The 12,860-nt window shown below is 39.9% G+C and overlaps 1 protein-coding gene across 1 annotated transcript in view; it reads right to left on the bottom strand.

The window, feature by feature from the left end:
- Positions 1 to 311: 311 nt before the first annotated feature.
- Positions 312 to 12,860, bottom strand: part of prkcaa (protein kinase C, alpha, a) — a 143,875-nt gene continuing 131,326 nt past the window's right edge. Inside the window, exon 17 of the mRNA XM_040145306.1 lies at positions 312 to 6,247. Within this exon, the coding sequence (XP_040001240.1) occupies positions 6,083 to 6,247 (165 nt within the window). The 3' untranslated portion in view covers positions 312 to 6,082. The remainder of the gene's footprint in view (positions 6,248 to 12,860) is intronic.

Here is a 12,860-nt window from a genome sequence, read left to right as displayed (position 1 = left end):
CAGGAGCTGCTGTTCTGAACTGGTGAGTATTTTAAGTGCATACACATGATTAGAATTTCTCCAACAATGTGGGTGCCTTTGCTAACTTCTGAAAGAGGAAACCTGACGGTGATGTGACAGTGTTGCTTCAGGCGATACCAGTGACACACCTCTCAAAATAAATCAACATGCAGCTTCCCCAGATGAGGGGAAACCCAAAATCTGCACCAAATAGCATCATGGGACAGCCACAATATCAGTGGCATATAAGTATAATATAATGTAATATAAGTGGCAAAAAAAGGAAAAAACAACTCACTTGCATAAGTATGGACTTCATTTTCCTCATTTTTTATTAGCATTATCATACATTAGGTACAAATGACACAATCGGTTACACGGTCATTTTAAAGGTTTCAGGCTGACAGGGGAAGAGAACAAACATACACCATTTGCAAAATACAATATATTCTTTCTTTTACAGTCTATCTAGATATCTATTGTAAGTCATTTATGTACAACGACAGGGATGCTGAGATTATAAATTAACAGAGAGGGGACAGTTAGAGACCATGTTAATGTATTGGTTAAGATATAAGGCATTCCTGCACATCACTGATCCTGTGCTCTGTACGGCCAAAGAGATGGCAGTTCACCTCAACTCTATCATTTTACAGCGAACAGGACACAGGGGAGAGTCATGACTTACTACAACGAAGAGAGATTTTAAACGAGATTCACCTAAAGTCAACAGGTACCCAAAAGGAGTATTGTAAGAAATGCCAATTTAAAAAAATCATAACAGACCTCTCTCTCAAAAACACTTACATTTGCGGTAATATCTTTACATCAAAAATTTACTTCATTATTTTCTGGTCATCCTAATCACTTAAAGCAAGACTATGTAACTTTTGCTGAGCAACAGCATCACTGGCCTCTGCAGCCTGTAGTGGTAATTACAGGATGCTGGCGCAATAAATTCTGTCGGGCTCCGAGTGTGAGCGGTTAAGGGTACTGGAAGCGGCGTAGAGGCTCAAAGCTCAGGTACAGAAAACAAAGCCTATCAATCGCTTGGGCAGGGCAACAAATCATCTCAGTACAATCCTAAATCCGACTGACCGAAAACATCTGAACCCACAGCAATTGTGTGCTAGAATGCAGACGCTAAGAGCTGGTCTCTCTGCCTCTGCCATGATGTCCGTACTGAGAATACTGAGCTCGCTTCTTCTTATCCGAAGACCCATAGTTGGTGGTGTGTGACGTAGTGCTGTAAAGCGTTACGCACTTCTCCGGGGAGACTGTAGCCGCTCAACCCAAGTTACATAGTGCAAGAACAGGCGTTCGGGGCGTGGAGTGGGAATGGAAGAGTCAAAAATGAGTTTGAAGCTGTTACTTTAAAGTAAAATAGTTGCATAATTTTGCTTTAACTTACAAACAAAAAGGTGTAGACATCAACAAAGTAAACAAAGTAAAACACCAAACACATTTGGGTAATTCCTTTTCCATGGTGTACAGGGGCAATCAGTAGAGAGGAGGAGAGAGTGGAATTGATTCCAACCTTGTGGAGTACAAGAAAAGTCAACTGCTTTCCTGAGCTGTTGGGATTTAAATGGTGAGGAGGAGGAGGACACTGACAATAAGATGATGGACTGACTTGGCCCAGGCACTGAGGAAGGAGGAACAGGTAGAATGAAAGAGGGCATACAGGAGACAACAAAGGAGGGAGGGTTCAATGTGACGAGGCACAGGGGTTGTCCTTCAAACAAGCCATCATCATCTATCCTTTCATTCATTTCACTGAACCCCATACATCACATTTTCATTGTTCCTTCACTCCCCGAATATCATCTTTTAATATTGTCAAAACATTTATTAATTAACTCACTACATCACTGAGTCAATGATAGGCACAGGGAGGTAAAGGTAAAGCAAGCAGGCAAGGATGAGTCAAGTCCTAGTTTTTCTGTAAAGGTTATTGGTGTCAGTCAAGAAAATGTGCTTAAAAATCTGATTTACAGACCAGATGGCGGACCATTTATGTGAATAAAGCATGCAGAGGTGTTTTTTGTTAGTTTTTTGTTTTTTATTTACATTCATGAGAATTTGGTAGACGTGCTGAAACACTTACATAGAGTGAAATGAAGTAAAAATTGGGTAAATTGACAAGGCTAGTTTGTCAGTGGATTGAAAATACAGTAAGTGGAGTAATGTTGTGGAGTAAAATGGAGTAGAGACTTTAGACTACAGAAGAACAAGGAGGATGAGGATTAAGAGGAAAATGTAAGGTATCTCTGTTCAAGTTGGGAAAGGCACACAAGGGGAGAGTATTCATCTTTTTTTCATGCCCACATTGACTGTGAATTGATACTCTGAAAACATTTCTAAGAAGAAAGAAGACTGGGAGGCAATTCATCAGAGTTTCTATTAAAGGGATGGATCTAGACTGCTAAGTCAGCACATACAGAGGTGCAAGTTAGGCTCAGACAAGGGCAATGCTGCTGCTGAGGAAACTCTGAGTATGTACAAGGAATATTTTCTCCCACTTCAGAGAAATTCACTGTGGATGCTAAATCAAATGCTCCACGGGTTAAAAAGGTTTTCAGACACAACTCTGGCCAAGGCTAGACAGGCAGGACAACATAGTACCATGTATGGTGAGTCGACTATCAAACTGACTGGCATTGTTAAGCGTACTGACACGATGTGCACCGGTAAACTCATTACAGCATGCTAGTATATGGGATGTAGCTAAGAGAGTGTACAGCAGGTGTGGCTTTAGGCAGGTCTCAGCCTGTAGGGGGAGAAAGCTGCCAGCGAGAGTCATCCATGTGACTACAACTAGTGCAACGCTACTATTGTCGGGTTCTGGCGTTTTCCAGGTTTGGCACATGCAAAAGGTATACGACACACAGTAGGAGAGCACGACTCTTAGAAAAACATGGAAAAAATATTACACGTTTCAATAGTTCACATCTATATCAGTCAGATATGAGTTTTCTAATGTGATATATCTTTAGAATCATTCCTGAATTTCTGGAGCAGAAGCTAGAGAAATAAAATTGACAACACTGACACCAACTAACAAGAGACAAAAATAAAGGGCACAATCAAAAAAAATAAAATAAAATAAAATTACAAATTGACAACAACACAACATTAAGAACATAACATAAACCCCATTCAAGAGACACTAGAGAGCGAGTGGTCCCACTGGCCTAGCAATGAGCAGTGCGTCTGAGTCACAACTCACCATAGATCTGGATTCAGTGTTCCACATTGCCCTAAATATGAAAAGGCGTGAGGAACCAGGGGCCATAATGTATATATATCACGCTGCTAAAGAAAAGAGCACTGCTCTAGACCCAGTGACTAGGTTTCAGGAAAAAGGTAAATATTAGTATCTATTTAAATTCATAATCTGTAATAAATGTCTATTCTATACTACTTTCTTCAACCTTTTATATCTGGATTTTTTTTTTTTTTTTTGTCAAAAACACTGTTGCTGCTCACTCTTGCTTTTTCATACATAGTTCACCAACCTGCCTGAGCATTATGACTTTCAGTGTTTTCAGCATTATGACTTTCGGTGTTTTATTTTTTTGTTGCAGAGCTGTGTTGTTGAACCTCAGTCACAATCTTTAAGCTGGTCTAAAATGAGCATTCTTATGATAATTGACTGCGATGTCTAATGGACCACTTTAAATTCGGTCAATCCAGAACTATGCTTGCAGTGATAGCTCACCCTAAATCACTCTTTTGAGTGTTTCACACTCATTTCTTGTAGGCTTTTTATTTTAGCAGAAATGTGCAAGTTTGAAACAAAGTGAGAGTACAGATACACAGCGAACGAGTGGCTTATGATGTAGGAGTGGTTCGAGGCATTCTTTGTGGACATTTCGTCACTTTTTTTCCTATAGTGAAAAGCATTCAGTATTGGAATCCATTATAATCAACATGGATTTAAGCTAACCATGGCCATTATTCTTCAAGAAGGACAAAAAAGCTACAACGGGTGACTCTTACCTCTAAAGTTAGATTTTGAGCGGAGCCTCATTTTAAGGTTGTAACTCATTGGGGTTACAGATTTTGTAGCGTGCAGCATTTAGCAGATCACGTGCATGAATGATGCCTACCAACAGCATGCAGATACAGAAGGACAGTCAACAACCAGACAGGCATCCAATCAACACATAATTTGCAGTAGAAACCATTGAATATGATTTAAGAAAAATCAAAAGGAAAAGAAAAAGATTTGATGAACCTAACAACACAAGTAGAACAGATATTTTTTACAACTTGCTAAATCTGGACTCTATTCAAGACATCCATTTGTTACAAAGTTCATCTGTACTGGGTTATGTTCGTAGTTGTTTAATCTTTTTTTACAGGTACAAATATTGGTTTAACTAATTACTGTAATAAAAGCACATTCAGGTGTTGGTATAAAAACTGTAACTTGCCGCTCTTTTTTAAATAACTCATGATTATTTACAAAGGAGTAGATACATTAAAATATTCATCTGATCTAATGGAAAAATATGTATGAGTTCACAGAAAAGAGAGTAGTGAGTAAAAACGAATCTAGTTTAAAGATATTAAAGAAAGAAAAATTAATGCATAAAAAGGCTCATATTCATCTAATAATGATTATGTTGAAATACTCCTAATGAAGGAAGAAATTGTTCTCAGGACAACGATACAATGTCAGAAGTGTTTTTGATTTGCAACTTCTGTATCCAAGAAACCCAACAAATGGGTTTTATCTACGTTTGAGGGGATGATATTTTATGCAATGCATGCCTAATACACAATGACATCACTTAATTGTATATTCTAAAAAATAATAACAGTTTATTGAAATGTCTTGTACTGTGTCTGTTAAGACATGTATGACCAAAGGGAGGTTTTGTACTTATGGGCATAGTGGGACAGGGACAGTGGTTAACACTGACTAATGTTAAAACATCACAAACTGTAAACTTTTTAGGATTGATTTTTCAGTATAGATAAATATATATATTCTGCCACTGCCCACATACTAAACTTATTACGGTTGATTATGTGTCCACATAGTGTCCACAAAATTATTGACAAGGTAAGTATACAATCTGCAGCTCAATGAGGGCTAGGAAATAAGTTTGTGAATCACTATTTTCAAAACCAGGTCAAGTAGGTTAAGCTAGGTGAAATTTTGATAAATTCAAACCGACGCCGACACTTTCATACCAATGTGTCTTACATAATTGCGTTTTTACAGGCTGCATATTATTTTAATACATAACTGTTCATTCTTTAGTTGATTTGCTACGCACACTTGAAGTTGAGACTGGCTATAGTATCAGTTTGTACTAAAACAGAATTTTACACCATCACCATGAAATCAAAGGGGAAGAAAACCGTAAACATAATACAGGAAACATCAAATCACAAAGTGCTGTTTCAACTCCTGCACCACCTGTCCTTCATATTTGGCTATGGCATCTACACTGCCTGATATGTGTGTTTTTTCTGGTCATCACATACAGTAATATCTATAATGTGATTATTATCCATATAAAAACAAACTGTGACCCACCACGGAGATCTAGGGACTGTAATGTTTATCCACTGAGATTTGTATCTTGAATTTTTGCGAAGACATGCCTTCCAGAGTAATCCATGCCTTAAATGCTATCATGGCCGAATGCTTGCTTAATATTCTCTTGGTTATACAGGCAGAAATTAATTTATTCTCTCTAATGAATCATATTCTGGCATAGATATATAAAGCCAGACATCCTTCTGTCTCAGCGCCCGCAGTTATGGTAAACCTTCAATATAAATTGCAGTGTTAAGCAAGGACCTCCTTGTCTAAAGTACATGCTCATCATTAAACTAAAGGGAAATTATTTCTTGTGGTGGCCAGAAACAATCTAATCTGTATAATCTATACTGGCAAAGGAACTGCAGGGAACAAATATGCATGTCCTAAATTCTTTCTTATAAATAAAACCAATCCATAAAGTGGGCCTTGATCAACTTGTGGTCAGATGTTAGTTTGGCGGTTGGTGTAAGTGGGTGGCAGTGAGCAGGGAGGTTCTTCAGGGAGGTTTCCCCATCCTTCTCATTCGCTGATGCAGAGCGACGGGTGTACAAACTGTGGGTTTATGAAAGAGAACCCTGCAAACTCAACCTGGTCGATGTTGGCGATAACCAGCTCATCTGGTGGTGTGAGCTGGGGCTGAGTGCGCGTGAAGAACTTGTCAAAGTTCTCTGCTCCTTTGCCACACTGTAGAAAAGAGAAACAGAGAAGAAGCTGTTTAGACATGAGGTATGTAAAATAACATGAAGAGTGCAAGCAGACCAACTAGACAGAACAGACTAGAAAAATCTGGGGCTCTGGCAGAAGCATGCACACTGCAATTCTGTAAGGTCCAGTACACAGCAAATCCGAGAAGACAAGTGCCGCCATTGCAGTAAGTAGAATTTGCTTTTATATTCTTCGAATTTTTCACAAATGAGCCCAAAGCCCAGCACACATATCATCAAACTCATCTTCAAACATCATCAGTCACTACCATTGTCATCACCATTCATTTGACTCTATAAAATCACACTGAGCTGTGCAACTTAACCATGTGCGTGGACGGTACAACAAGCAGCATTTATGTGTTCTCCCACTTCAACCTGTCAACTCATTACAATGCGTCTTAATCCTGTCCCCTGGTCTACATAAAAATGGAGAGCATGTCACACCCCATCCCCCACTTTTCCTACTGCTTTATTCAGGTGGAAGTTAGCAACATCAGATTACATGCTCTACATCTCATTCACCTGAATCATAATGCACCCTTCTGAATACCAAATCAACACTGTCACAGCTGTGGAACAGCAAAGCAGTTTCCTGTAAACAAGGCCCAGGATTGATTCTATGAGAGAAAATGGTGTCCGGACCTCTGCAATAAGTGTTTGCACTCATCTCATAACCTGTTGTGACGGAGCTCCTTTATCTTGGCTCAGACACGATATGTACGTGCTTTTGTGCATTTGACTTCCAACTCTCAGTGCTAATTATCTTATAGAAGAATTACATTATTGCCTGAATAAAAATAACAACAGTTTCAAGGTGCAACAAGGTCACAAAAGGGTTAACTAGTGTGTTCATAAGCGGGAGGGGAAGCTGTCAGGATTTAACTGGAGACATCAAAAGTGTTTTCATGGTTCTTTGATGAGAATATAATCAAATTCAATCAAAGACATGGAAATGGATCATGTCACATGGTGGATGAATTAGCACTTCAGAGATTTTTGATGTCAGATGAGACTACTGAGATTTGCATTTGCATCACCTATTTCCTCTGGCCAGGGCAAAAGACATTAGTGCAAGAGTCAGTCAAGGCTCAGTCCTCTTACATGCTATTTTAACTGCTTTATCAAGCGGAGCACACATGAACAGATCCTGTTGAAAAGCTACACTAATGTCTGTTTTTGTCTAACAACCGTTTCCAACACTGGGCAATTGTTGTAGGACTACAAGACATAAGTAGGAACCAGCTGTTTTATCTCTTTCCAAGCTAATCTAATTTATGCGGCTTTATATTTTCTTAGCTATATTTCAAGGCCATCGGTATCCCCTTAGGATTAGCTTTTGTGGATGATCTGCTCACAAGTGTACTCTCTAACACAGAATTGCCACCGTGACTTGGTAGACGACAAAAAAAACAAAATGATTTTTGTCCTGACTAATTCCAGCCTTCACCACACCCAGTGATAGTGTATCATCAAATCCAACCCTGTTTCAAACTGCACCAGCAATGTACTTTCAACTTTTGGCCACATGTTGACCAAAGATCTGTCAGTCTGGCATCTGCACTCTTTCGTGTGAGTCAAAAGTATCAATACTTAATGTCCTGAGGGTCAGTGCACGTAATACTTTTTAAGACGCTGCACACTGGTGTCGACATAAAAAGGCTTCAATTTTTCATTTAGATGTGATGTGTCAGATCAGCGACTGAAGATCTGCTAGTGGCTAACCTACAAAGAGAAATAGAGAGGTGCCCTTTTTTTTGTTTGTTCCTTTTGTCAGATTTGGGTCTTTGCTTGATGTGTCTCTCTTGCTGGCTGTAGTATTTATTTTTATTTAATCAATCAAATCGTAGAATTGTCATTACAGAACCTTTAAAAACTGAGAAAGAGAGCGTACAAGAGAAAGAGCGAGTGAGAAAGAGAGAGGGCTGCATAGATCATCCTACTCTATCCTTATCAGCTAGTCCACCTACACACTGAGCTCATCTACATGGATGTATGCATTCGCAAACACACAAACACAATCATACACCCAAATACACACATGCACACATACTCTGGGACCTAGTGCACCACTTGATAAGCATTCATGTTACCTAGGGAGATAATGCTCTGCAGCTGGCTTTGAGGATAACTGACTCTGTGAAGCCAAATGCCATGGGCCTCTAACACAGGACTTGGATAGAGAGGAAGGATGATGGCAACCATGACACTTTTGGCATTGTTATCATAGAAATAAACATTGGTGCATTAGACTCAAAGGGCCTACTCTAGAATTATAAATGATACTGGAAGGTCAATTAGTTTCTAGTTTTGACAATGACTGATTTGTTGAAACTGGATACCCTTCTTTAGTCAAAATATTAACACAATCTTGTCAAAATAAATTAGATTATCATGGGGAAAATGCCTTGCTGAGTTAATGTGTCTGTCTGTGTTATTTTCAATTGTAGCTGAAACTAGTTTGTTCAGATAGGATTGAGGACAGAACATTAACGCCTGTTAACGTTTTACAGAACAAGACAGATTTATCCCCAACTGTAAAGCCAAGTAGAGGCATTTCTAACTTTGTCCTCTTGTTTTTTTTTCAAAAGTACCACTGCTTTAAGCAAAGCCCTCTTAGCATCTTCTGACTTCTGCTACACCCATCACGTGTACTTCTTCAAAAAAACCCAGCAGACAGAAATCGCCTCCATCAAAGCATCTGTCCCTTTTTTGGATGATAAGCGCTATTACTACTGAACACCAGTGACTGCACTTGACCACTCTTTTTAGATGATACAGTAACCGACTGACTGACTCACACAAGCTCTGATCAAGTTCAGGACATTTTCACTAGAGATCCACACTACAAATACAAGAAAAGCAGGGGCAATTTGTTTTGGGAGGATGCATGAGAAGCAGGGAGGTTTTTACAGAAGAGAAAGCCCTTGTTCAGTCATTACTCATTCTCTCTTCTTTAGTTTCAATCCCTTCCAATCACTTTTGATTGTTGTTATTTTGGCAGTTTGACCCCACAACCAACTGTGACCTGGTTTTGAAACTCTTGACTAACTCATGACTAACTGGCCTTATCCAGTGCTGTCCTACATTACATTCACAGACAGGGCATCATTGCCTGTCTAAGTGTGCATGTGTTTGTTTTTACATAAGTGTCAATGTGTGCACCAGCAAGCGCTTGTGTGTCAGTCTGTGTGTGTTTAGGCACATCTATCTGTGTTTGTTAAGCAAACAGACTATTGTATAAAGGTACAGACATTTCTATATTTACTTTGTCCTAATTTTTGTTTTCTTTGTGAGGCCAGACAGAAAATGTCATGTCATTTACCAGATTTGAACACCACAGAACATGAACACATTGAGACATAGACATTTCTAAGGTGTGTATGTTTGTGTGTAGTTTTTTTTAAGTGTCCTCCCATGACTGTTGTCACCAGCAGGAGACGTTCGCTCCAAGCCACTACCAACCTATCAGAGTGGACAAAGACAGGACACATACTTCAAGATAGGGAGCAAATGTGGCTCTGTGTGTGCCGTCTCTGAATGTACTCTTTCTTTCCCGCACAGCAGATACCTAACGGGTAATTGCCGGGATCCCTCAACCGCTATGTCTCTCTGTCTGCTTGTCTTCTTCTATCCATCACTGACCATCTGTCGCTCAAGTGAGGCAACATATTTTTCACCCTGACCTCCACCAACAATTGCCAGCGCCAAAATGTTTGTTTCTAGATCAAAACAACAGTTACTCCTTGTGACACCAGGCCTCTGCTCTCAAGTGATCCTCCTACTGCGGGATGAAGCTTCAGCTGCTGAAATGACAATATTTTGAGACTTTGGAAATGTTTGCGAACACGCTTCATTCATTCTGGTCCATGTCTGTTTTTTTAAACTGAAAGGATTTGGGACTTTAGATTTGTGGCAGTGGTTTTCACGTTGTTTTCACTACTCACGGAACTTTGATTTTTGTGAAAGAGCATCACAATACAAATAAGGGACCTTGAATAGTCTAGAAACTGTTTCATAAGAGCTGCTCTCATAAGATAAATTAAGCTCAAACGATTAACTCAACCAGAACAAAAGGAGAAAAATTAGGTTATGAACTACGGTCTTATGAAATCTGCTTCACTGCCTTTGTGACGTTTTAAGGACATAAAGTTGCCCTTTTGGAAAAGCACAGAGCTGGTCTTACGTCTCCTATTTCTCACTGTGTTATTCAGCCAACCCTTATGGGGTGGGACCAAAGCTATTATGCTGTTGATACATCCATACATCCTCCCATACATGGTGACACAGTGTCCTATATGGGTTTTGACCTACTTTCTCTCATCTTTTATCTCTCTTTCTCTCTCTCTGCACACATATAGACGTGCATGCCTCTGCACTCAAGCATATTAAAAGAACACTCAGCTACTTAGGATGATAAATGAGTGCCTGCCTCCATTAAGTATTTCTACCTCCCTCTCCCTAAAGCCACTGGCATATGAAGCCCTCCATTCTTGTCATCATCATCCTAAACATTATGCTTTGTTGAATTGTTGGCTTGTCACTAGCAGTGAACAGCTTACAGAAGGGCATCACTGAGCTTAACTGATATTTTATGATCGTTAACAGAAAAAAGTAAAGCTTTTCATGCATTGAATTTGAGTTTTTTCAGAAATGTATTTCTGGTCTATGAAACGCTGCCCTGGAGGGATATTTATCTACTATTTTGTTTTCACTGCCTTATTTCATGAATGCGCAACGCGATTAAATCACAAAGCACAGTTGAACCCATTGGTTGTTGGTGCAGAATGCTAAAGATAAGTTCATGACCTTACGTGACCATCAGTGTTTTGGCTGCGCTCCAAAGAATTGCACTTTGTAACAATTTTACAACTGTTATACTAATCAGCTTCTGCAGCATGTAAACAGATGCAAACGTTCAAACAGGACAACATTTTCAGTCCTATAATTTCTTTAAATTTGACTTTATAATAAATCAGAAGGGCTACAGATTACAGATTGGGTTTTTAACGCATAAATCCAAATGCACCTGACTCCGTATCTGTCGAAATAAAGAAATAAATAGAACACATACATACACAAACAAATTGAAAACACTCCCCCTTATATCCCGTAAGCTAAAAGAGGAAAGGTAGACTCAGTCAAGTTGCAACGGACTGTGCCTCTCATTTTCTTACAGCTACAATGAATCCCAACTCTTCCGTATTGCCATCATTTCCTGTCTCTGGGTGCATGTGTTTGGGTCAGTGTATCCCATCAGGCATTAACATCCCTTCCCTTGACACTTTTCCAAGACTTCTGTGCGGTGATTAAGTCCTCCCACTCTGACTTCCCTTCATTCACTATCAATCAGCAGCTTCCTATTTGACCTATTTTTCTCTCCCACTCCGCTCCGTTCACTCATCAAGACTATCGGCCATCCACAAGTGGATGTAAAATGTTTCGGCATGAAGTGTGTTGTTCTCCAAAGAAATTTGCCTGATTTCATACCAACCCTCCTTACTGGATGTGGCTGGCATTCAAGTATGCGCTTGTTGTGTTACCTGCAGTAGACGCCTGCACAGTGACAGCATCCAACACTATAAATATGGATCAACACTAACTGAACCTGCTCTGACACGCATTCTACCACACAGACTGTGTCCTCCATGCTGTCTGAAGCCCTGGTCCAATAGATACAGATGGTTTGAATCTCTCAGCTGGGTGCAGCCGGTGTATTGATTGCATTTCCACAGCTGTCACAGGAGGATGAAGTGAGATTGAGCGAGGATAGATGCACAAAGAGAAAGGAAAGAGGAGGAGGATGGATTAGATTGGTAGGATTAGACCTGGTGAGGGGTGAGAGGGAGGTGTATAATGATAGCCATTTGGCGATAATGGACTCAGGAACAGCACTGTATTACATGGAATAGTGAGATGATCATGATGGATCATTAAAGAGTAGGTTATGGTGGTTACAGGGAGCATTCAGCAATGTTTTGTTGCTCTCTTTCCACCTCTCTCTCATCTTTCACCCTTATCTACATCTACAACCACACCAATGCAAGCATGCACTGTGCAAATGACATGCACGTTTGCACGCATCCACCTCCCCACAACTTCAGTGTGGACAAATACACAAGCGCAGAAGCTTTCCTTTCTCCTCCTGATATCGATTACCCCCCTACACACTGACAAACTTACAGCAAATAGACACAAAGACCAGGAGTACATGCAAGACAATCTTCCTCCACTGCATTTCTCAGTCTCTGTTAACCTTCACTTTCTTTAACCTTCCCACACACACACACACACACACGCATACATTTACTCACACATACACACACAAAGCACACATAGCATTTCCAGGACACCCAGCACATCCACTCAGCTGGAGACTGCATGGACAAAGAGGCCAGGATTCACCTTATTAAAGGAACTGGAGCCCTTGAGGGTGAAAGAGTAGAGAACTGTAATATTTAAAATGAATATGTAAGACACACACACACACACACACACACACACACACACACACACACACACACACACACACACACACACACACACACACACACACACACACAAGACACTGAGTGACCTAATTCATCTCTGTT

The sequence above is a fragment of the Xiphias gladius genome, chromosome 15, assembly GCF_016859285.1.
Source record: "Xiphias gladius isolate SHS-SW01 ecotype Sanya breed wild chromosome 15, ASM1685928v1, whole genome shotgun sequence".
Classification (NCBI taxonomy): Eukaryota; Metazoa; Chordata; class Actinopteri; order Istiophoriformes; family Xiphiidae; genus Xiphias; species Xiphias gladius.
Note: the sequence above shows the minus strand (reverse complement) of the source record. Positions and strands in the feature narration are given on the sequence as shown.